The sequence below is a fragment of the Colias croceus genome, chromosome 26 (assembly GCF_905220415.1).
Source record: "Colias croceus chromosome 26, ilColCroc2.1".
Lineage (NCBI taxonomy): Eukaryota > Metazoa > Arthropoda > Insecta > Lepidoptera > Pieridae > Colias > Colias croceus.
The window spans coordinates 6,669,364-6,695,584 of NC_059562.1; the positions used below are offsets into that span (position 1 = coordinate 6,669,364).

At 32.6% G+C, this 26,221-nt stretch overlaps 2 protein-coding genes across 2 annotated transcripts; one reads left to right on the forward strand and one right to left on the reverse strand.

Moving 5' to 3' along the window:
- Positions 1-3,694: 3,694 nt before the first annotated feature.
- LOC123703585 (adapter molecule Crk) lies at positions 3,695-12,053 on the reverse strand. The gene is made up of 7 exons (XM_045651672.1): positions 11,576-12,053; positions 9,378-9,500; positions 8,644-8,896; positions 6,273-6,401; positions 5,811-5,921; positions 4,903-4,998; positions 3,695-4,494 (listed from the first exon to the last, which is right to left on the reverse strand). Exons 1-7 carry the CDS (start codon positions 11,659-11,661, stop codon positions 4,390-4,392), a joined length of 903 nt encoding a protein of 300 aa, XP_045507628.1. The 5' UTR covers positions 11,662-12,053; the 3' UTR covers positions 3,695-4,389.
- A 479-nt stretch (positions 12,054-12,532) lies between these two features.
- LOC123703593 (ubiquitin-conjugating enzyme E2 H) lies at positions 12,533-25,389 on the forward strand. Its single transcript, XM_045651681.1, has 5 exons — positions 12,533-12,730; positions 22,773-22,849; positions 23,520-23,687; positions 24,015-24,143; positions 25,105-25,389. Exons 1-5 carry the CDS (start codon positions 12,678-12,680, stop codon positions 25,260-25,262), a joined length of 585 nt encoding a protein of 194 aa, XP_045507637.1. The 5' UTR covers positions 12,533-12,677; the 3' UTR covers positions 25,263-25,389.
- The last annotated feature ends 832 nt before the right edge of the window (positions 25,390-26,221 follow it).

The following is a 26,221-nucleotide window of genomic DNA, read 5'->3' on the forward strand; positions in this document are numbered from 1 at the left end:
AGGTATATTCATAATTTTATTTCTATTGATCAATCGCGAATTTGAAAAAGTTGCCACACAGCTAAATTAGCCGGTATCAATGAAGTAAAGCCAAAAGAAAATAAGTCTATTGAAATTTCCCACGAGTTTTCCGGCGCAGATTCAACAATTCATATTTTTGTATAGGTAGACTGATTAGTTCAAAATGATAGTTTGTAAGTGGTAACATTGAAATAAATGTCAAACAAAGAATATGACATATGACATCAAAATGTAGGTACTTTAAATTTTAGAAATAACTTACACTTCTGTATAAATTTCAACAAAATTAATACCTAGTATGAGTTATCACGAGTGAATAAATCAATAAAATAACCTTAGAATAACTGTAATTATATGGGCTCTTTACTGACATTGACAATTGACAACACATCGTGGTCTAGAGTTACCATTTAATAAAATAGTGCCATAATTATGTATAAACTACGCCCTAATTATTGTTTAAAATATATGTTATATCTTTTTTATAATATATGTTATATCTTTTTTTATAATAATATATGTTATATCTTTTTTTTAATAAATTATTATTTTGGATTTGTTTATAATTTTAAAAGTTGCATTTATTATGATTTGTGTAAACGTAAAAACATTCTAAGCTGCTATACAACTAAGCGTCTTCATTTACTGTCGAAATTCATATTTGACTGTGCCGGTGTCGGTACCGATAGAATTTTAGATATATATAAAGTCTGTTTTGATAATGCTAAATAGGCTTAATAGTTGGCTTCCATATTTTTTATATGTATGCTTAATTCTGCTTCTTTATATAACCATACTCATTACTATGATCTTAACAAAGTATGTAGAAAATAAATTGAAATATAGAAGGTAGCTTATGTGTGGGACATGGGTTTATAAATGAAATAATACATATAGAGTTATTCTTTCTAATTTATTATTACCAAAAAATGTTACACATAACTTAATAAAAAATTAGACAAATATTTTTAATAGCACTTAAACATACAATACATACATTATACGATTCGTAATCTCAAAATATATTTATTTGATTTTATACAATGATAATAACATTTGGTATTAATTCCCAATTGATGGAATTAAAAGACAAAATATACTGAGTATAATATGTTGCCTTATTCAGTTTGGATTCAATCCACAATTTTATTCATATGTTAAGAAGTTCCAACTGGATATAAATACTGTCACAATTAAATGTTTCAAATGCAAAGCATAAAGCTACAACATTACACATTGTCAAATAATGTTTTCTAGCCAAAGACGAAACTAAAACTTGTATATTTTGTCTTATAATCTTAGAGCAACACAGGCTAGAGTGTAAATGAATTCGATTGGATGTAAAGATGTAATAAAAAATTGTTAAACAGCAATAAGCAATAAAAATGACTAAAAATACCCAAGATTAAAAAGTCTATTGTCTATGCCTCACACTGTGTTGCCCTATGTAATGTACTGGCCAAGTGCAATGAAATTTTGTGTATATTATAAAAAGATTATTGTATAAAAGTTGTGCAACCTACTTACAAGCATCATGTGATTCATATAAAATACAAATATATAAAACCTTTACAAAAGCGAGCTTATCTGTTAGTTTATCAATTCCTTTATAGTTTAGTTTGAATTGTACTTTTATGGTTAAGACTTAAATTATACGCAAGATGATAAATAAGTTCATCAGAAATTAATTTTTATTACCAGAATATGAAGAATAATGTAACTTTTTCGTTTTGTGAAATATGAATGATATGAATTCATGTTTTAAATGAATTTTTAAAGGATATCCTATTGCTTTTTATCTGTCCAATTTGCATTTGAATGAATAAAAATAGAATGCTTCATACACCACATAAATTACAAGAATATAATTAATCACTTACATATTTCCATCTTACAATAACTTGTAACAAAAACAAAAAATAACAAATAATCAATCTCACAGATGATATTCACAGTTAAAACAATCAGAATAAAGAATATATCCATCTATAATAGGTTATTTAAATGCCAACTTGAGAACAGATTAGGTGGGTTTATGAGATAATAATCATCTTTGTAAAATAATAAATACTAGAAATTATTTGCAGAAACTTATATACCATTTACTTCTTAGTCTTACATAGTTTTATGCAGTTTTGGCTACAGGTTCTTCGTAGTTATTTGCATATAATTTAAGTCTTAATTAATAAAAAATCATTAGACTTGTCCAGTCCAAAGTTAATACTAAATTAAACAATTTGCACCAGCAATTATAAAAATATTGACTATCATATTTTGGAAGAGTTTAATAATGATTGTTATAAAATCATGTTGTGGGCATTAAAAATAATAAACGGAAAACATAAAACGAGAAAGAAACATGATTATTTTGAAGAAAAAAAACTGCATAGTTTAGAAGAAATTGGTGGTCATGGTACCAGTACATACATGGTGAGAGAGAAAGTGACTTTGTTTTATACTATGTAGTGAACATAGTATAAAACAAAGTCACTTTCTCTGTCCCTATGTCCCTTTGTATGCTTAAATCTTTAAAACTACGCAACCGATATTGATGCGGTTTTTTTTAATAGATAGAGTGATTCAAGAAGAAGGTTTTAGTATATAATTTATTAGGTTTTAGACAAAGCGGGCGAAGCCGTGGGCGGTAAGCTAGTTTTATTATATAACTATAATATGTTATGTTATATAACAGTGATATGTTAAATAAATAATATCAATTCTTTGGTCAGTACAGTAAGCTTAGGAAGATAAAATAAGGATTCAATGCCAACAACATAATTCTAACTTAGCCTATAATAATTATACTATATGTATGTAACATTTGAACATTTGCATACGCAATTTTATACATAAAGGCTGTCAAACAGACATACAGTGGGTATCATATAATTCAGTATACATTTTTATTTAAAATCTTTCATATTCTCTCCATCAGAAATAATATGATGGGTAGGTTTTACTTTAACTTTTCTTATCTTCATATTTAAATAAAAATGAAACCCGTTTCGCATTGTCACGGCGTCACGTTTGAACGGCTGAACCGATTTTGATAATTCTTTTTTAAAAATGTTTGTGGATGTCGAAGGATGGTTCTTTTGTAGAGAAAACGTAAATATGTACGACGGGCGAAGCCGGGGCGGACCGATAGTAGTATTATATTTAATTTTGAGTTCAAACTCAAATTGTAACTTTTCTTCCTTCAAATAATTCATCTTTACCCATCATGATATTTAGTACGGAAACAATATTTGAATATACAGATTTTTTTATCTGTTTGACTCAGCCTTACTTTATACACTCTCAACTGGCAGTAATGTTATAGCAATAAATGCCTTATAGCAATGTCAAAAGGGTTTCAAATGCAGTGAACACCACATTTAGTATATTTGACACAGCTTAACAACAACATAGAACAGTCAACACATTTCGATGTATCATTTGTAATCGGGAAGCTCACCGATATTTTAATTTGTGCGAAAGCCCACATCTTATCAAAGATGATATTTCAGTTTTCAGGAGCAAAAGGATGACTATACATTACAATATATTCGTTTTTATAGGAAAAAACCGTTTCAATTTTAACTTTAAAGATGCTCTTTTTGATTACCGGTGTCTAACAAGAGTTTGAGACCTTTGGTATTTCTACCTATAAAAATAATAAACCAATACAAATTTAATTAATATTGCAACAAAACTAAAGGTCAATATTGTTAAATATTGATATAAAATACAATAAATTGATCTAAACACTTGTCATATCAGGTAAATTGTGTACTAGCTAACTTCACCATGTGAACACGCTTTGATAATGACAATTCATTCAATATATGCTAGACACATTCTAAAGATCACATTTTATATTGGGAAACACCCAATTTTTTATTAAACCAAGCATTTCTGACCATAAGAGCATAATATATTTTTCATTACAGTTTTGCGAATTTATGCTATAACAAATTCAAAATTTAACGGCATTTGTAAAACCACTTTATAAACTGTTTGACACATAAAAATGCCCATAAGTTTAGTTGTAATCGCCTCTATTTCAGCTCCATAAAGTCCAATTTAGTCTGTATAAACCATATAGAATATAAATACCTTTCCCAGTAATTCTTCCAAGCTTGAGATGTAACTTCACAATAACCACTTTTAACATCTTTACCATGTTTACTGGCAAAGAAATGAATTGAATAACTTGCACTATTATAAAATACACCATTCCCAGTAATTCCTTATGCTTCAAGACTTGTAACTTCACAAATCATCTACTTTCCCAGCTTGAGATGTAACTTCATTCACACTTTTGCACTAAACAGTTCACTTTGACACTAACACTATCACCACACTACACTTTGGTCACGTTTACGTTTAGCTGGCGATGTCGTCGAGGAACTCCACATAGGTGAACGGAAAGTGGCCCACTTTGCCGTTCAGCTCGCCCTCCCATTGGCCATTGATGTTCATTTTCGTTACCTGTGAATGTGTTTAAAATTTATTAAAATGTTGCAAGTGACAAGTTTCTTCCACACCATAATTAGATGTACTTTTGATGTGTTTGTGACATACTACACACAATTATTTACTCCTTTTTTAGAAAGCATTTTATACAAAAAAAGATCCAGATAAAAACACTTTTGCTGCTCTTGATAGAATTATAGAAAATTCAAATAATATCTAGCATAAAAGTTAACATAGCATAACAAATATTCTGGTGTTTTATACATTTTTATCTGTTCCTTATTATGTTATACAATTTATGTCTCTCACGCAGAGTAACCAACACTGCAAGCTAGGCTATCTCTCTTCTCTAACAATTTAGACAAACACAAAACAAATTTCTACTCAATATTCCATCAAAAATGACTACAAAACTGTATATACCTTAAGTATATCCCCCTCCTGCAGCTTGAGAGCGGTTTTGTCGTATGCGTTCGGCACGCGGGACTGACGCACCCGCGCCAGCGCTGGCAGACTACGCTGTAAGTGGAAATTATTAGTTTTTCATCAAGTTTTTATTCATAACTAGCTTTCCACCCGCGGCATCGGCCGCGCAGTCAAAGAAAAACCCGCATAGTTCCCGTTCCCGTGGGATTTCCGGGATTGCATCATTTTCCCGGGATAAAAAGTAGCCTATGTCCTTTCTCGGGTATCAAAATATCTCCATACCAAATTTCATGAAAATTGGTTCAGTAGTTTAAGCGTGATTGAGTAACAGACAGACAGACAGACAGAGTTACTTTCGCATTTATAATATTAGTATGGATTGTTGCAAATACTTTTGTTTAGCATTAGAAAGGTAGAACAGTGATGTAATAGTGAAAAATATTTAACAGCATCAACATGCTTTTTGCCTAGATTGAAATAATACCAAATCTTTAAACATGAAGAATAAATAAATTAATATAGATGGACACCCACACCATTACAAAAAATAACCATTTATTTCTTATACAGAATAATTAATATTACATTAATTAGATCAGCAATATACTATCAATCTGGGAATAAACACAAAATTAAACAAACAACAAAAGCCAATATGAACATTCAGTTATTAAGTAATATTTTTACTTCTAAACATAACATTTTTTTTAAAAGAGCGTGTGTGCCGAGCGCACGTGTCAGAAGAGAAACTTCTTTGACAAGATACTAAAATCGTCGCCTTACTCTCTTACGGCGTGTTGATAGTAAAATTTCAAGGTTGCATCATGGCAATACCGTGCTGAAATTTTACTCTCAACACGCCTACAACTTTTGCACAAATATAAGAATTATAAATAAACACGTACCTGCATATTAGTGCCCTTCTGTTGGTTCTTGTTATTCGGCGGACTGGGCGGGTCGCCCAGCTGGCTGAGCGCCTCGTTCGCCGGGTACGGCACACCCGATGGGTCCAGGAGCTGCAATTATATTGTTTTTGTATCATATTTTACTACAAGAGATAAAGACAGTCATAGAAACAAGAGATCTAGTAAAAATATGCATTTATGTAATGATACACATTATAAATAACTTAAAACTCTTATTATGATAATTTTATTTCTTAAGATCTACAGTTGTTTTGGTATGTATGGTACCATATTGTCGAGTTTAAAAAAAAAGTATTTTAACTCAAGCTGTACCAAAAGTGAAATATTTAATCTAACATCAATTCGGAATATCACTCCTACTGTGATAAATCAATAAGAAAATGGTTGTTATTTTTAAATTACCCTCACAATTAAATGTAAACAAATTAAACTCACACTCACCCTCTGAACATACGGCACGGGAATCGAACCGGTGCGTCCGTGCGCGTTCCTCGCCGTCCACCACTGCTCCTCATCACGGTTGATCACCATCAGACGTTCACCGCGGCGGAACGGCAGGTCGTCTGCATCCTGGAATGTCAAGTTTTATGTTACACTAGCTGTGCCCCGTGGTTTCACCCGCATTGCTTCGGTCCTGTTGGTCTTAGCGTGATGATATATAGCCTATAACCTTCCTCGATAAATGGGTTATCTTACACCGAAAGAATTTTTCAAATCGAACCAGTAGTTCCCGAGATTAGCGCGTTCAAACAAACAACTCTTCAGCTTTATAATATTATAAGTATAGATATAGATAAATTACTGTAATTGTGTATATTTATGTGGTGGGTAGTCGTAAATTAGTAAAAACTAAAACATATTTTGAACAACATAATAATTTATTAATCTTAAAAAAAGATACAATCATAGAGACGAAATAAAACCGCAGAACGGTCCTCACAATGACAAAGGCATGTTTGCAAAGTAAGTTAACACCACACTATTGCTATAATAGCAAGAGATGCAAAACTAAGTTTATAAATTATTTCTAAATTAATATATTTAGCTAAATAAATCAGGTTTATCTTCACCACAGACAATATGTATAATTACAAACATTACAAAGTTTCAATTAAAACTAGAAAATATTTCAAAAGCATCAAATTGCATGTCTTCACATCACGGTAAACCAACAAAAAATAGGAAGAGGCCGTCCACCGACTAACTGGACTTCGACCATCAAAAAAGACCTAATGACGAAGGGCCTGACGCCTGAAGCTGCAAAGGACAGAACAATGTGGAGAAAGAGTGTTGGTTGTGCCGACCCCAAATAAACGGGATGAGGCAAGGGAGATGATGATGATCAAATTGCATGTCTTGAACTTTTTTGATGGTAGTAATGTGAATCTGTCAGATAGCTATTAAAACGCTTTTTGTTTATAAAACGCTGCACTATTATCATGCTAGACTAAACATTCTTTAATTCTTTTGCAACCGTGAAAATTCCCGGAATTTTGCAACAACTCAAATAGACATATTCTTAAATCTGTAATCTGTTTTTAATTAATTTTAATAAGGTCACAAAATAGCAAAGTTTTGTAGGTTCTAACTTGTAGGTGATTTAATAATAAGAAAAAGAATTTATTAACGTAACTAGTTCTAAATTATCTTATTTATAAAGTTAACAAAACACACAATAAATTCTATTGTGATCAACACTCACACAGAATATTTTTCTGTATAAAATTTAATTTACGACCTGCTCCTCACCTCCGTTAAGAAGCTATTACCTATTTTAATTGCTGTCGTTTAGAGACAAAAAATTCTAATAAAAAATACCAAGTGCCTTTTCAGTCGCGAAAATAAATCTTCAAATAGGAGATTAAATAGGAAATTCCAAAGCTTTTAGCGTTTTACAACTTTGAAAAAACTAGTTTATTTAAAGCTTTCACAAAATCGCGTATGCGGATGAATAAAAATCCATTATTCATCCGCCCTACAAACGTCTGCTATTTTTATACGCGAGAAATTATAACGTTATCCATCAACTGCTTACTCATAGCCCAGTGCCACATTTTCTATTTACGCGTATTTATAGAAAATTTTCGCTTCCGTTAGATAGCGGGTTGCTATCTTGCTTTGAACTATTGAAATTATTATAACTGACCATCCCTAAACAGCTTGTCTGTTATGCTTTCAAGCGTAAATTGTTGTATCGATTTTGATGGTATTCATATTGAAATTTTTGTGACTTGTTTGAAATTGGTATAGTAGTCTGGAAGACTGTTCATGAAACAATTTAATATTTCCTCTTATCGAAGTATAGACTACAGATAACTATTAATAAACTCGCCTTTAATAAAAGGTCCTTTTTTCTGTTTTACATCAGAATAGTAAATTAATTAATTAATTAATAGAGTCAAACAAATTCATATCATATTAAGAGTTCTAGAAGACGAACGGCAAGTTTTTGAACGGCATTGACTGCTGCCGCCGACAAGTAGCGGGTAGCCTCTACCGTGCACAACTTGCCGTTCGTCTGTAAGAACGCTAAGTAAGCACCAAAAACGTTACTCATATAACCTATAAATAGTATAAAACAAAGTCGCCTTTTCTGTCCCTATGTCCCTTTGTATGCTTAAATCTTTAAAACTACGCAACGGATTTTCATGTGGTTTTTTTAAATAGATAGAGCGATTCAAGAGGAAGATTTAAGGCAAAGCGGGCGAAGCCGCGGGCGGAAAGCTAGTATAACCTAAATCTTAATCAAACATACACCACTTTCCATACATATCTAACCTTAAACACATATTCAAACTACAAAAACACTTACACTGCCATCAAAATCAAACTTCGCAAGCACGACCTCCAGCACATGATGGGGCTGTGCCGGCGGCGGAGCAGCCGCTTGCGCGTTCGCCTGGGGCAAAGGCCTGACCAGGGGCGTAGTGTCCAAGTAGTGCAATCTATAGAACGCTAACAGCGCTGGCATGTCTGCGAACAGCTGGTTGCCAATGCGGAACCGCGTGGCTCCGTCCGCTGATACTACACGGTTTATTATGTAGTGGGACACACGGTCATCTTCCCTGTAATGTAATTAAGTACCTAGTTTCAAAAAACATGCTTACTCATAAATTTATTGTATTGTCACTGATCCTTATTAATATACATATACAAAGTTTCAATTAAATCTGTCCTTTTAAAGTAGGTCAAAATCGAGTCGAAAACAGTCAGTTACATGCAAATATACAGGTGAAGAGGCTTATAAAAAAATAATAAACAATCTCATGAATAGATAATATGATAAAATGAAAGTTGTGTTTAGATTGATATAGTTAGTATCCATGCTTTCATAATTTTTATAGTTGATATTGTTTGAACACAAGTAGATCAATCTCATAATAAGCCCACATTTGTTTTCAGTGCAGGGATAAAGTGCATTTGTAATGTTTTAATTACATCTCTGATGTATTAGTATGAGTTGGCAGACACATCTTGTGTGTTTTACATGACACCACACATATAAAATGACTCAGATTTGATTTATTAAATAAAAATATAATTTACCTAACACATAATACATAGTCTCCGTGTATAGTCTTCGAGTCTCTAACGAGAAACACTCCGCTCTCAGTCTCATTGAGCAACAGCTTTGTTGCTTCAGCTCTCGACAGTCCGCCGAAATACCAGCTGTAAAGACGAAACATAGAGTTAAAATATTATTTCATTGAAGGTACACTTTATTTAAAAATAATTTGGCTAATGCACACAATCATTAATTACTTCTTCATACTCTTACTTTGCTTTTCAATTATGCCCACTCTGAACCATAATGTGTAATACACATATTTATTTCATTTATATGCATTCATTCGTTCATATTATAATACCATAGACAGCATTATTTTCTCACTGAGTTGTTATAACTCAGCCCCCGGAATCACAGACACAATAAAAAACTATTGTGTCGTGGACCAATCGGGGCTCAATGGGTTAATTATGATAGATTGATTATTCAAAGATACAAACTAACCAACGGCATAAAAAGTAAACAAGGATTTTTTTTTCTTCCAAAATGTCCTTAACCTATCCATTTTCCAGTATCAATTGCATTTTATGTTATAAATACACAGATTAATTGAAAATCTAATTAATCTATCTTTATATCAGGAAGTTAAACTAATGCATATTTTTATGTTTTAACACTCCATTGTCACAAGCAAGCAACAAGGAAACAATGTATCTATACAATTATTACTTATCTTAATGTTCATGTTACTCTTTAATATTGAAATTATTGAATAGATTGTTTGTGGAATCCTTTATAAAAATTCAATGTGTTTATATTTTAAATTGGTTTTCCCTAGAGCAAATACAAAGTTTAAAATTTTAGCTAGTCATGGTGCATGGAATTCCCTTATATTTCGTTTTGTGGTTGTTTAAATTTTGCTTAGCATTTAAACCTTTTATTCAACTACATATTTTATTTAATAACTGTAATCTACAATATTTATTACAGATTATGGATATTAATATTGTATACTGTGCCTAAATAATCGTTTGTCTTTGTGTAATATTTATAAGTATACTAGGTATCCGCCCGCAGCTTCGCCCGCGCAGTCAAAGAAAAACCCGCATAGTTCCCGTTCCGGAGGGATTTCCGGGATTGCGTCATTTTCCATTGATAAAAAGTAGCCTATGTCCTTTCTCGGGTATCAAAATATCTCCATACTAAATTTCATGAAAATTGGTTCAGTAGTTTAGGTGTGATTAAGTAACAGACAGACAGACAGACAGAGTTACTTTCGCATTTATAATATTAGTATGGATAGTATGGATTTATTCACTTAACTTCACTTTAATAAAAGAAAAAGCATCAACTATTCAAACCTAAACAAATTTTGAAGAAAATTAATTCAAATTCAAAGAAAAGCCAGGATGATCAAATTCCTCAAAATGTAAAGACTTAACAAATTTACATGACATAAAACATAATTAAGCACATTAAATCAAACACATAAAGTATAGTTAATAGATTTTTGTTTATGTTCCCGGCAGTTAACCTGTCTGAAACTGGGCCAGTCATAAAACTTCTTGGAATTGTTCTAAAACAAGCTTTTGACATGTTTTACTTATTTGCCGTCTTATTTTAATACATAATGTAACAACTTACTAATTCATTTTTATTTTTATGAATTTTTGAAAATATAATAAATTAGTTCATTCGTTGTTTTACTTTTAAAGCTGAAAAAAGCTGTACATTATGCCTTCAGAATGGATGTCAGAATGAATTTAGAGATGAGATTATAATTTTAAAAGACTAAAAAACATGCTTAAACTCATAAAATACCCTCACTCATTAATATATTGTATTTATAACTGATTCTTGATAAATGTACAAAGTTTTAATTAAATCTATATCTTTTAAGTTAATTAAATGAGTCTCAACGAGTAAGTTACATACAAACATACAGATGAAGCCATTGTAAACATGTAAATAAGTAATAACTTTCTATATTCAATGAATAATATATATAAGCAACATTTTCTAAATGTGCATATTTCATGGAAATTTAAATTGATAAAGATGCAATTGATAATGTATCTTATTGCAGGTAGTTTATCTGTGTTCCTAATCTAAATAGATTTCATTTAATTTTAGTTGGTTCATTCGAAATCGCGATTAAACTATGCCATGATAATTTAGTGTAGATTTTGTTAGTTAATTTTGTTTTCCCATTTTGGCGAATAACTCTAAATATTACCTGGACATGTCATTTTGATCGAACGAGACCCCGATTGTAGGGTTCGCCATCCTAGAGTCTGATAAGTCACAGGCACCAATTAGCATTCATCGGAATCTCATCGCTGCCGGAAGTCAGCCGCTGATTACAGCACACTTATCAATCTCCGCCGACACATGCACTTCCCCCAGACCCAACCAGCAACGTTCCCGTTATATTAACACCAAGAAAACAACACTTATATCACTACATTCAGAGGAAATCACAATTTGTTGACATCCATCTTCTAGTAGTGTCATCAGATCACCAAGTTATATTGACATCAAAACACATGTTTCCGTATTTTCTGCGCGCTGCTGAAGCGTCGCCGGTCACGCGCATACCTTTCCAACTAACTTCGTAATGAGATAAATGGAATAAATCTAATAATAGATTGAATTTATAAATAATATTTCATAGGCCACACACGCGCCACACAACTTTTGGGCGACGGGGCGTAGACAAATTAGAAGTTTTTTCTTATTTTGACGCATTTTGTTCTGTAGTTTTGTGTAATCTTTGGTTGCGGTTGTCTATGGAATATATTATGAAAATTGAAAATCATTCATGAAAATCAGCAATAAAATATAGGTAGGTAATAACACAGGGTAATAAACAGGTTTTAAAAGGTACCCAGAAGAAACTGTCACAAAATGTACTAATTAGATATGGTGTAAATACAATATATATTTCATAAATATCTAGTTTGTGTAAAATATGATTGATTATACAGATTATACTGCAACTGTAATGATTTTATTTTTCCTCATAAATGAATCCTTAAACAATTTATTAAATAAATTAATTTAAAACATTATTGCGTAACAAATGTTTAACAAAAATATAAAAAGAAATAATGTTTCCTTTGAATTTAAAAATTTGGATAAAAAATTATGTTGACAAGTTAAGTAGGTTACACATCATCTTCGAAATTTTAGTCTATGGTACGTGTCCATTGTTTTTCTACAATGTTATTTTTCTGACTGCTGCTGGTGGACGAAAATTTTGTTCTCGCTGCGTCGAGAGTGAGTTTGTGCTAGTGTTCGTGTTCGATACAGTGATTTATTTGCAATAGATCACGAAGATGTCGTCACCGAGCGCTGGAAAACGTCGTATGGACACAGACGTCATAAAACTGTATCCTTTGTTATCTTCCATACTGATACAAAGCACCTACTGCGTTGGTCCTCCATGTAAATAAGTAGGTAGTTAAAGGGCCATCAGCTGATTGTCACGATCCCATACAAAATCGATACAACACATTTGTGAATTAACATTAAAGCTATATCTAGGTAATGAGACAGTTTAGGATACCATATAACAATATTTTATACAGATAGAAGATATTTGAAGGGATTACCAGGGTGGTACATTCTTTGTGTAGGTCCATGGACATATCTATATATAACACGTAGATAAACGACGATACGCTCGCGAACGGTGCTCTTCCGTGTTTTAGATTGTGTATTTCGTAATTCGTATGTAGGCCATGGTCTTAATTGCGCATTATTGTTACCTATAAAGGCCCTAATGCATTTTAACAAATTACTTATTAATATACACTCCATCTATCATGTGCATATTAATATTTATTTATTCTTTCATTTCTTTGTCATATGCACAAAGGCTCATGATATATAATTCTGGAATGGTCTCTCCCTTATAAAACATACAAAGAATCCTTTGTTTCCTATGGAGTAAATATTTTTATTTTATTAAGATTCATTTATAGCCTATTCAGTTCAACTTTATAACAATTTGGTATTCTGCCAATTATGTTTATGATGTAAATAGTTATTAATAAACAAAAATAAATTATGTTAATATTAACAATATTCGCACGACTGAATAAAAAACCAGTACTATTAATACATGTAAACAATTTAAAACCTGTATCAGAAAGAAAAACATTATTAAAATTGAACAACAATAGATTATATATGATAATATAGCTAGTGAAAAAAATAAACAAACAATTTGAAATTTAGAGCAAGTAATTTGCTGATTAATTGGGTAAAATTAAGTACAATAATAAACTTTAAACACTGAAATTACGTATAATTGAGTGTTAAACTATTAGCAATTTACTAATAGATCTTTAAATTGGTTCAATGTAATTCTAATCTATGATAAACATAGTAAAGCGGCAAATAGATGCAATAGTTTAAAAAAATACAAGTGGGTCTTTTGTTCCCTTGCCTTAGGGACATTAACTTACTAGTTCATTGCCCTGTCTTTGTCCAGGCTGATCTAAAGTGAATAATTCATAGTATAGAAGGGATAGAAATTGATAGCCTCTATTCATTTCATTTGCGGATAATGTGGCTTTTGATTTGTGAAAGTATTTTTGAATTTTATACTATAATAGCTGCTCCCTGCGGTTTGACTCGCATTGCTCCGCTCTTGTTGATATTAGCGTGATCATATATAGCCTATAACCTTCCTCGATAATTGGACTATCTAACCCTGAAAGAGTTTTTCAAATCGAACCAGTAATTCCTGAGATTAGCACGTTCAAACAAACAAACATACAAACAAACAAACTCTTCAGCTTTATATATAATACTAGCTGCTCCGCGCGGTTTCACCCCCGTGGCTCCACCCCTGTTGGTGGTAGCGTGATGATGATGTAGCCTATAACCTTCCTCGATAAATGGGCTATCTAACACCGAAAGAATTTTTCAAATCGGACCAGTAGTTCCCGAGATTAGCGCGTTCAAACAAACAAACTCTTCAGCTTTATAATATTAGTATAGATACATTTGATTTTAAGTGTTACCAAGACAATATTTCTTTTCTCTTTATATAATTATAACTAATATTTTTTAGAATTTATTTATACACTTAAATAATTAGTATTGCATTTGATGTAGGTAGGTATTATTGTAATTTGTAGTAGATATCTATCATAAAATATTTTTAGTTGTAACAGTAATAAGCAAATTACAGTATCATAGTATTAACTAGCTGTGCTGCGCTGTTTCACTCGCAGGCAAAATAAAGTATTTCAAACTAGGCAAGTTCAGAGTAAAATTTCAAGGTCGCGTCATGACAATACCGTCACGTCATGGAATAAGGTGACGTTTCTAGTATCTTTCAATCTTGCCAAAGAAGTTTCACTTCTGACCGTGTGTCACACACTCTTTTTTATACCTTATGTTTTAAACTGATACATAAGCAACATAAATTTGTTCATTAGTTTTTCAGTGAATGAGGAATAAACATACATAGGTACGTCCTGCGTTCACTCATCCTCACCCATTTTCATATTTTTAATTTAATATAAAATATTGTAAACACATATAAAAGTTGTGAAACCTGTTTTTCAAGATTAACAAAAAAAAAAAGAGATATATATATAAACAATAGTGTAAATTACTTATTCCTATTAATCCTAACATTCATGCTATAAGCATATTAGATCTGATTTCTTATCTTTAGATTGATAATACTAATAGAAATAACATATTTATCAAACTAGTAATTTGCCCTGACATCACCTGCAAGTTAAATAATTTCCAAAATCCGTTCAGTAGTTACAAAGCTTCCAATACCCAAACATACAAACTTTAACTCTATTCTATGTACATTAAAGGTAACATAATATACCCGGTTCCCCTTCGTTTCTATGTATATTTTAGGCAATGAAAATCTATTATCTACTAGTATCATAAATTTAAAGGTTAATGTATTTATTCCATGGCCATATAACAATAGAAAAAGTATTAGTTCATATACAGGGTTACAGGTTAAGTCGACCTATTCCTGTTAAGAGCGTATAGTAGGGGTCGAAACAAACTGATTTGATCTTATAATACCATATCCAAAAGTTAGTCGTTGAAGAGTTATTGCAATTTTAATTTTTTTCTTGAAAATGCCACTTTATCTTCGCATTTAGCGTTTAATTTTTTATTTTACTTATTTGGTCTGGGTTTTTTTGAGTTTTTATGTAAAGGTTGAGTTAAACAATAATTCTCAGCAATAAAAATCCATATCGCTGCAAACAATTCAAAGAAATGGCTTTTAATCTAAAAATAATAACATTAAAGTAATTTAGTTAACTCGTTTTAAAGAAAGATATTGAAAAAAGTCTCTATGAAAATGTGTCTGCAGATGTTTTTAAAAACATGTGCATGTTCTTAGCTATGTAAAAAGGTATGATAACCTCAGGTAGCATTCGTAGATTCCAAGAAATCGGGGATAAACATGGGACAGTGTTAGTAAAGTACAACATCAGAATAAATTTTGTCATAATTTATTTTTCTTAAAAACTTTACAGTTCCTGCTCAACATGACTTCCTCTATTGCGAACACATATTCGAAACCTTTTCCGCAGAGTACTCTTAGTCAAGAGCCAATTAACAACTGGGGTAGTCACCCCAGTTGTTAATTGGTTCCTCATCTTATTGGCTGCATCGATAATTTTTTGTCGTAAAATATCAACAGATGGAATCGGGTTCGGCTCATTGTACACCAGACTCTTCATATGCCCATACGTAAAAGTCCATGGGGGTTAAGTCTGGACTTCTAGCCGGCCATGGTATGGGCCCACCTCTTACGATCCATCTGTTTGGACAGATGATGTCTAACCATTCTCTAACAATTCTTCTGTAATGTGCAGGGCAGCCATCATGTTGGAACCACATGTCTCTTAACAAAGTCAGGGGTATGTCTTCAAGTAGGTCGCTTAAATGTTGGCGCAGAAAGGTCTCATAATTTTCACCATTTAGGTTGTCCGGAAGGAAGTATGACCCAATTAATTTATTTGAAATTATCCCCATCCACACATTAAGACTGAATCGTCTTTGTGATTTTTTTGGATTCTTCTTATTAGGATTGCCACGTGCTTTCGGAGCCCAATAGTGAGCGTTATGGGAGTTTGTGATACCGTCTTGATAAAGAATGGTTAGACATCAACTATCCAAACAGATGGATCGTAAGAGGTGGGCCCATACCATGGCCGGCTAGAAGTCCAGACTTAACCCCCACGGACTTTTACGTATGGGCATATGAAGAGTCTGGTGTACAATGAGCCGAACCTGATTCCATCTGTTGATATTTTACGACAAAAAATTATCGATGCAGCCAATAAGTCATGTTGAGCAGGAACTGTAAAGTTTTTAAGAAAAATAAATTATGACAAAATTTATTCTGATGTTGTACTTTACTAACACTGTCCCATGTTTATCCCCGATTTCTTGGAATCTACGAATGCTACCTGAGGTTATCATACCTTTTTACATAGCTAAGAACATGCACATGTTTTTAAAAACATCTGCAGACACATTTTCATAGAGACTTTTTTCAATATCTTTCTTTAAAACGAGTTAACTAAATTACTTTAATGTTATTATTTTTAGTTTGAAAGCCATTTCTTTGAATTGTTTGCAGCGATATGGATTTTTATTGCTGAGAATTATTGTTTAACTCAACCTTTACATAAAAACTCAAAAAAACCCAGACCAAATAAGTAAAATAAAAAATTAAACGCTAAATGCGAAGATAAAGTGGCATTTTCAAGAAAAAAATTAAAATTGCAATAACTCTTCAACGACTAACTTTTGGATATGGTATTATAAGATCAAATCAGTTTGTTTCGACCCCTACTATACGCTCTTAACAGGAATAGGTCGACTTAACCTGTAACCCTGTATATGTATTAGCGGAAAAAGTACAATTAATACAAATTCGATGCATTTACAATACAAATTAGTATTAAAAAAAAATATTCGGTACCTATTACCTATTAACATAGCTGAAACTTTCACATATATTTCGATCATGCAACATAATGTGTATGTGACCGTTAAATTTTTCTCCAGTACCTTGAAATGCTAAGCAGTTGTTCATAACTCGGGTCATTGCCATTTACAAGTATTGCGAAATTAAACATATTATGCACATTAGTTTGTAACTATCTGCTATTTTAACAAGCGAGTAAGGACTTAATATTTTTTAATTAAAAATACAGAGTATAAAATTTTTCAAAAAATAAAAAACAAATAAGCAAGTATGTCTATCCGAACTTGCATTACAATGAAAGGCAATAATCTATTATTTACATATTATAATAAATCTGTAGAAGGGTCAATTCTGTACATTGAAAATATTGAAAAAATAAATAGCAGGGGGTGTTACTGGATCGATACCAAGCCCAAATATGTGATTAAAAAATTTTTTGTCTGTCTGTCTGTCTGTCTGTATGTTCAGGCATCACGAGAAAACTAACGGTTCGATTTCGATGAAACTTGGTATAATTATACCTTATTATCCTGGGCATAAAATAGGATCCCACCAAAAACATTTTCATGTAAAATGTTGCCAAGACGAGCCCATATGACTCGCACTGTCAAAAAGTCATCAGATCTCATGTAGAACCAAGCTTCTAACACTACACGCCCTAACTCAACAAGGCCTAACTTCACAAACTCTACACCTTAGTCAAAATATGTGGCTTGGCCATTTCGCTACATTCACATCGGCGTAAGGTGAAAAATTAATTCACTGTTCATTTCTTTTGTGTTCTTGTAGTAACGAACGGCCAAGCCACATATTTTGACTAAGGTGTAGAGTTTGTGAAGTTAGGCCTTGTTGAGTTAGGGCGTGTAGTGTTAGAAGCTTGGTTCTACATGAGATCTGATGACTTTTTGACAGTGCGAGTCATATGGGCTCGTCTTGGCAACATTTTACATGAAAATGTTTTTGGTGGGATTTCATTTCTTTTTGTAAGTTGTTTGTAACAAAATTTTATGTCGATTAAATTTCTTTTTTTTTAACAAGGAGTACCTATACATATATCTAGGGGAAACAAGTTTTAGATTATTAGATTAGACCTCTAGCGTCATCAAAATTTAATTTAAAAATACAGGTCTCATACAAACTCCCATCCCCTAGTTTAAGGGGTTGGGGGATGAAAGTTACAAGTTTTATAATTTTTTTGTTGTTTGTGTGCTAATACTAGCTTACATACAAAATTTCAGCTTTCTAGGACATTAGGAAATACCTTAAGAATTTTGATGATCATCAGTGAGTCAGTGACGAAATTAGCGTTTTTTAGATATAAATAAAATCTGAAGTATAAAAGCTAATGTAATTAAAACTTAATATGTTCAATAAGTCCGCTATTGACAATATATCCCGAAAATTTTGTTGATCTAGCATAATCCAAACCCAAGTTATGAGGGTTCAAAAAAACGTCGAAGCGCTTCGAGAAAAGGTAGGTAGTGCCCGTGCGCTTCGCTTGTTCGCTTGGCTCGCCTTGGCGGGGGCACTACCGTGCCCCCAGATACTTTTAATCCCGGAAAAATACGTAGAAAAAAATAAATCGTAATTTTTCTTAATTTTTCCGCGCGGACGGAGTCGCGGGCAGAAGCTAGTAATTGATAAGCATATATAAAATAATATAAAAAAGTTGTTAAAGTACTGTAGCCTGTAGGTTACAGACAAGGTGTTACCCCTGGGGTCGTTCACCTCATTTCATCCCAGACAAGCGGCGCGTCCCGACTTCACTTGGTCGATAAATTATCTCGGTCAATAGTAAATAGTAATATATATATTATTTGATACTATACCTATATTTTTTCGAATAGTAGAAGATAAAAAAGTAGATTTAACTCGATATTCAAATGAAAAATATTTTTATTAAATTTTCCTTTGTATATCCGTGATTTTTTATTTATTAATAACAAATTTGCATCATAGTTTCAATAAACGTAAACAATAACCAATATTATTGTGAAAACTCATTTGTGTTTATTTTAGGCTTATCTGTGTTTTAAAATAGCTGCAAGATTTTTTTTTGTTTTGTCTAGATAAAGATTTATATTTTTTCTATACATTTTGATAGGGGTATTTCACATGTGAAGGCTCAATTTATACTACTATTTATAAACAGATTTTGCACTATTAAATCAAGAGCCAGAGACCAAAAAACAAAATATCATGTTATCTTAAATACCTATTTGCTATAAATATAATTAACTAGCTTTCTGCCTGCGGCTTCGCCCGCGTTTTCAAAGAAAAACCCGCATAGTTCCCGTTACCGTGGGATTTCCGGGATAAAACCTAGCCTATGTTACTCGTGGATAATGTAGCTTTCGAATGGTGAAAGAATTTTTAAAATCGGTCCAGTAGTTTATGAGCCTATTCGTTACAATCAAACAAACAAACAAAGTTTTCCTCTTTATAATATTAGTGTAGATAAAAGCAAAATACATATCAATACTCAAACTATCATATGTTGACCACTAAAAAGCCCCGTGGTGTAGGTAAGAAGACAAAACCACAGGATTCAACTTCCTATTTATATGGATCAACTAAATTCCCACACTCGAGTAAAGACAGATAAGGAATCTTATCAGAAATGTACCAATCACTTCCTGTTCAAGTGTGTGTTTTACAGTAAAATCTATGCATTTTGTTTAATATACCGGTTGGTATTACCCATATTATCTAGGAAGTGAAACTAAAAGCATTTAAAATATGACTTATCTCTAGTATGTATCCCATAGGCTCTATCTGAAGAAAAATCTAAACAACTAAGTTAATTATATAGTGAGGAAATTAACGCGAAATCCAATTTATCCACAAAGATGAAAAAAGGAGAATAGAGAAAAGAATCTGCTGCATATCTGCAGGAACAATCTGTTGAAAAATTAAATATAGAATAAATAAAAAAATAATCGCTCTTTCTTATAAATTACTCAATAATGTTATCACAGATACTACATCTGTATCCTTACAAAATTTGCTTGGAAGAGATCGCCCAGAATAGTACGGGAGCTAGCAACGTTTAAAAAAAAGTCATTTTAGTATAGTTGGGTTTTTGATATACTGTTACTCTTGCTATTTCGGTTAGAGTCCGGGCTGTCTGGCTGGCCGCAGTGGTTGCGTTTATTAGTGCGCATCTTATCTGCACAGGAAAATATCCTTAATTTAAAGTCATTTTTTAACGCGTAATTTTTAATCTTTTGCCTTTAGATAGATCCATCGGACATAAATTTTTTATTGCAAGACGTTTTTTTCGTTGTAAAATAGGTGCCATACGCAATTTTTATTTCAAAATAACTAAAATGTCATCGAAATAAGTGAAATTACATCAACATGAGTCCGCTTAAAAGGTAAGTAATAACTTTATTATTTATATTATATTATCCTTTTTTAATACTTATATTGAATAATTAGTAAACTAATATTTTTAATAGATGGTTTCATATTTATTACACTTTTGGGTATAAATATGAATTTGATGATATTTGTATTTTCTAGTGTTTGATTTTACGCGAGTATTATACATTTTGAAATTAAAGACTTGGGAAAATAATACAATGAATAAATCGCGTTTAAAATCCGTTAAAAAGTATTTAATTTCTTGATGATATTTGGTTTTTATCAAGTTTACATTAACGTCCTATTTGAGGTTCGTTGGGAAAAAGGAGGCAATATGGTAGATTGTTGAAAAAAAACTGTAAATAGTAAAATGAATATTATATATAGTATAAGTAACACAGTGATTACTTATCCTTCACTGGGACTCATGTTGATGGAATTTCACTTATTTCGATGATATTTTAATTATTTTGAAATAAAAATTGCGTCTGGCACCTATTTAACAACGAAAAAAACGTCTTGCAATAAAAAATGTATGTCTAATGGATCTATCTAAAGGCAAACGATTAAAAATTACGCGTTAAAAAATGACTTTAAATTAAGGATATTTTCCTGTGCAGATAAGATGCGCACTAATAAACGCAACCACTGCGGCCAGCCAGACAGCCCGGACTCTAACCGAAATAGCAAGAGGAACAGCATATCAAAGAACCAACTATACTAAAATGCTCACTTGTCAACGTTGCTACCTCCTAGAATAGAAGGGACAAATGCGCGCTGTATTAACTACCAATAAAAGTGTTATCGCAAATCTTTGAGGTGAAAAACTTTCCACAATATGACATTGACAAAATTGTGGCAACGCAGTATCCATAAAAAATTGAATTGAATAAAAGTTTTATCGCCTACAATTGCAGAAAGACAGACGGGCAATAATTCGAACTTTAATAATAGTATACACGACATGGAATATTGTATTTGGTAATTAAATTCGTATTTTATATTCTTCACTGACTCATTTCTCGGTAGTCTATAATGATCGGTAGGTTCCGGGATCGAGAATTTGACTATACAAAAAAAAATTTGACTAGCTATAGTAGCAGTTTTTTTCAACGCCAATAGCTTAGAAAACTACCTACGTTAAGTTATTGATCCCACGCTTGATCTCTCGTGGGTTACGTGGGCGTTCTATTTCATACGGCTATAATGTGATGGATAGAGTGCACTGCTTAGACAAATATAAGCTTGAAAGTGCGTACTGTATGAGTAAACATTAATAATAATAAAACGTGTATTTTCTTTTGTACGGGTTCAGTTGGCTAGTCTCCGTTGAGATTGACCATCTTCGATAAAACTTGGTCATCAAACGATTCTACCTTCGGAATATTTTGTACTGTTTTTGCGACATACGCATGTATAACGTTATTAAATATTATTAAATAGAGACGGCCGTGCATCCTAATATGGTGTCAAGATCATTTGCAATCATAATAGAGCTGCACTTGTGACTGTTTGGGGAATATGATAATATTTTCCGCTGACGTAATTAATTACGCTGCTCTTATTGTATTGTTTCTTGATGCGTTTTAAATTAGGTACATGAATTGATTCCCTTCACTGGTTATGAATATATTAGACGTTTTTAACATGGTTAAAGATATCAGAGCTGCAAGTCAAATGAGATTTTATTTTATAGAAGTAATGTTTGACGCTTCTGATAATTATTGAACGGTAACAATAGCTTTAACCTGTGAAAAATGAACAGTCATGCTGTGCATTAAGCTGTGCATGGATACAGTTAAAGTTATGACGTCATCTAAATTTTTTTCAAATGTTGCAACCATTCTTGTAACACAGATTTTGTTCGTGGTGTCTTCTCTATACGTAGTTATAATAGCTATTGAGCTATTATTATTAACCATTGGGTTACAACTTATAATTTCTTTAACCGTTACTTTAACAATTTTGTTTTTTTCTAAAGATCACATGATGCGACTCAGCCTAACAGTATTAGACCTAGCCTAGTTAATAAGTTATATTTCAAACTTTGTTTCCTTAACCACACCATCAGCATTGAAAGTAAACACGAGGTGACGATACTGGGCGGCCTGAATGAGTTCTGCGTAAAATTCTTCGGACCCGCCGGCAGTGAGTATGCTTTAACTGTTATAGAAGTACCCTCAATTAGTTGAGATCAATAAACATGAATGAATGAATGCTTTTATTGCAAGAAACAGGTAACAATTGTATATAAACTAAGTTTGTATTCAGTATCTTGCCTGTCTTACTTCAAAAGCCTCCTCCCAACTTTTCCTTAATACATATATAATAACAATAAAGAAGATACATTCTATATCTGTTTTCTGCAGAAAGGTAATCGTTATTTATAAACTACCTTAGATTGACCTAGTTAATATTTTATTTTCATTCACAGGCATACATCCACGACGAATCGATACAGTGACTTATACAATAATAAATGTAATATTTCGTCTCCAAAGATTAATGGTAAGGTGTTAATTTATTCAAATTAACACCCTATTTCGTGGCAGTAAAGTTTAAACTATTGTATACGCTCATTAGAAAACTCTGCCTAATATTTGCGTACGCAGAGTTTTGTTTCGGACATTTTAGAGTGTGTCTGTGAGTCTAGGTGTTTTTTACTCATTTAATACGAAGGCGGCGTGTACCGTTCCTACCTAGCCTCTTATTTTTAGTTCCACCTACATAAAACCTAAAATGGATAAACGTTCATCTATTTAAGGTTTTATGTATTATATATGACGTTTTCAAAATTTTCTACCGCTTTTTCTGCTAGCTCCCTACGAGGGCGGCGTGTGGCGGGTGCGCGTGCACCTCCCGGACCACTACCCCTTCAAGTCGCCGTCCATCGGCTTCATGAACAAGGTCTACCACCCCAATATAGATGAGGTGTCCGGAACTGTTTGTCTGGACGTTATCAATCAAGCGTGGACCGCGCTTTACGGTGAGTGGTAATTGTATTGTGACTTTGAGATGTTAAAAGGGTTGCCAGGGGTATACAATTTTTGAGGAAGTTAGATTAGAAATTGCTGTTGCAATATTGTACTTTGTTGCTGATTGATAGCTTGATAAATATCTGAACTTTCCTTGAAAAAAAAATGTTCCTGGATGACTATTGTCATAAAAATTCACGATATAAAATATCCATTTGTAAAATTTTCATCATCAGTATGAAATTTACGGAGCTGCATTTCGACCTGCGAAATATATTTCAAGTGTTCCTATTTTATTGAAATCAGTTTATAAAAATCGATAAACCTATACCTTCCAGACCTATCAAATATATTCGAATCGTTCCTGCCGCAACTGCTGACGTACCCCAACCCGATCGACCCGCTCAACGGGGACGCCGCCGCCATGTACCTCCACAAACCCGAGGAGTACAAGAAGAAAGTTTCAGGTGGGTAGAAACACGTAGTATAGTTAAATATTTAAAAAAAAAATAACAAAATGAAAAAAAAAATCATTCGGTTAATGTACTTTATAGTAGTTGCGCAATAAAAAATATTTATAGGCACAAAAAAGTCGTCCCCCGAATTTGCAAAAAATATTTTTTTCTGATCATTTCTTATGGATAAACGTTTGTTGATTGTAGTGCATATTTTCGTTTGTAGTTGAGCAGAAAAAATATTTTAAAAATAATTTCATTTTAAGCACGTCATCATTTGTACTACAAACGAATGTTGAGATAGATTGACCCAAAAAATGATTTTGTCGATTTACCATATTCAATCATTTTCTGGCTAGCTAACTATAAATGAATATTTTTCAACTTCATACCTCTCATAATATCTTTCAAATGAACACAAAAAATTGTGATTTTTAAAAGACAATCATAAAACATGCCATTACGCTGCATGGGCATTACTGTATTTTGTTATTAAGAAGTGTCCTGTAAGTTGCGCAGTGTAAAAGTTCCCTTGGTCTATTAATCTATATAATAAAAATTAATCGCAAAATATGTTGGTACGAGCATAACTCGAGAACGGCTGAACTGATTTCGTTAATTGTATTTCTATAATATTCATTGAAGTACGAGGATGGTTCTTATGTAGAGAAAACGTAAACATGTACGACGGGCGAAGCCGGGGCGGACCGCTAGTTTACCAATAAATTGTATAAATGTATATCAAAAGTTCTAGTTACTTCAAAAATAAATAAATATTTATTGTACAATGGATAAATGCATTAAAAATGGTATATAAATGTATTAAAACATGGTATTACATAATGTGTCTCTGATTTGTTGATTACGATGTTTTAAATGTTAAAAATATGTAATGACGACTCAAAAGTGCTTCTAGAAGAAGTCTAATTGAATAAATAAATGTTTTAGTTTGAACTATTAACACATTTCACAGATTACGTGCGAAGATTCGCAACGGAAGAGGCCCTGCTCGAGAAGGACGCGATCACGGGCACGGGCGCCACGTCCGCGCCCGCGAACGGCGCCACAAGCGACACGGAGTCCTCCATGTCGGAGTTCAGCGACGACGAGGCGCACGACATGGAGTTATAACGCCCGCAGCGCTCGCTCGCCCGCACCCCCCCCACGTACCGCCCTGTACCGCTCACGTGCCAAGCGTTGTGATTCGTATTTCGAATTTGGATTGTCGAAAATTGTAGATGCCCGGTTCTTTTGAATTCTAGATGCCTGTGAAATTTGGAATTTTGGTTTTTTGAAATTTGGAAGCAAACGTGCTTGATGCCTCGTTCTTTTAAATTTCAAATCGAATGTTGTAGATGCCTGGTCTTAAATTTGGAATTTGGTTTTTTGGAATTTGGAAGCAAATTTTCTAGATGCCTGGTCCGGTAGAATTTGAAATTTGGAATCGAATGTTCTAGATACGTCGTTCTTTTGAATATGAAATTGGAATTCGGATCTTGCCTGGTTCTCTTGTTATTGTTGTAGGTTGCCAGTGCTGTTCTCGGTTTCTTTGTTAGTGGTCGCTTTTTGAATTATGAATTGATGTACATATTTGTTTTTTTTTTCGAATTTGATCAAGCTCTATGACGTTTAGGTACATATAGTTATTTTTTAATTTATTTCCTTGTCTAATTTTTTCGATAAACAAGAATTTTTGGCTTAATTTCGCTTAGTATTTGCCATTTAAATTGTCTAGAAGTGTGAATCTGAATTACAACGCGGGCACGTGTATATTTCGCGCCAACTTAACGTCGAGATGAAATTATGATATAATCTGTGCCGTGTTCGCACTCGCATAAATACTTAATACAGATTATATATTTTATGGACCACAAATGCCAATTCTAGGTTAAATTTGAACTGCTCATAGAAATGTACGAACACGGCGTGTATGCTTTAATGTTGAATATAAATTAAAGTTTCGTAATTAAAAGTTCTCAGTGTGTTTTTGGATTGTTAGATATTTGTATGGCTTTGATCGTTGGACTCGACGCGCACGTGCTTGGATATTATTAAATAAAACTGTCAACGAGTTTGGCGCGTTGAGTCGT

Excerpts from the sequence above, each read along its gene's own strand:
- LOC123703593 (XM_045651681.1), top strand. The coding sequence starts at position 12,678 with ATGTCGTCACCGAGCGCTGGAAAACGTCGTATGGACACAGACGTCATA. Across the intron at positions 12,731-22,772 it reads GACACAGACGTCATAAAACT|CATTGAAAGTAAACACGAGG; the intron begins GTATCCTTTGTT and ends CCACACCATCAG. Across the intron at positions 23,688-24,014 it reads AGCGTGGACCGCGCTTTACG|ACCTATCAAATATATTCGAA; the intron begins GTGAGTGGTAAT and ends TATACCTTCCAG.
- LOC123703585 (XM_045651672.1), bottom strand. The coding sequence starts at position 11,661 with ATGCTAATTGGTGCCTGTGACTTATCAGACTCTAGGATGGCGAACCCT. Across the intron at positions 8,897-9,377 it reads GACTATGTATTATGTGTTAG|GGAAGATGACCGTGTGTCCC; the intron begins GTAAATTATATT and ends ATTACATTACAG. Across the intron at positions 4,495-4,902 it reads AGGAGGGGGATATACTTAAG|GTAACGAAAATGAACATCAA; the intron begins GTATATACAGTT and ends ACACATTCACAG.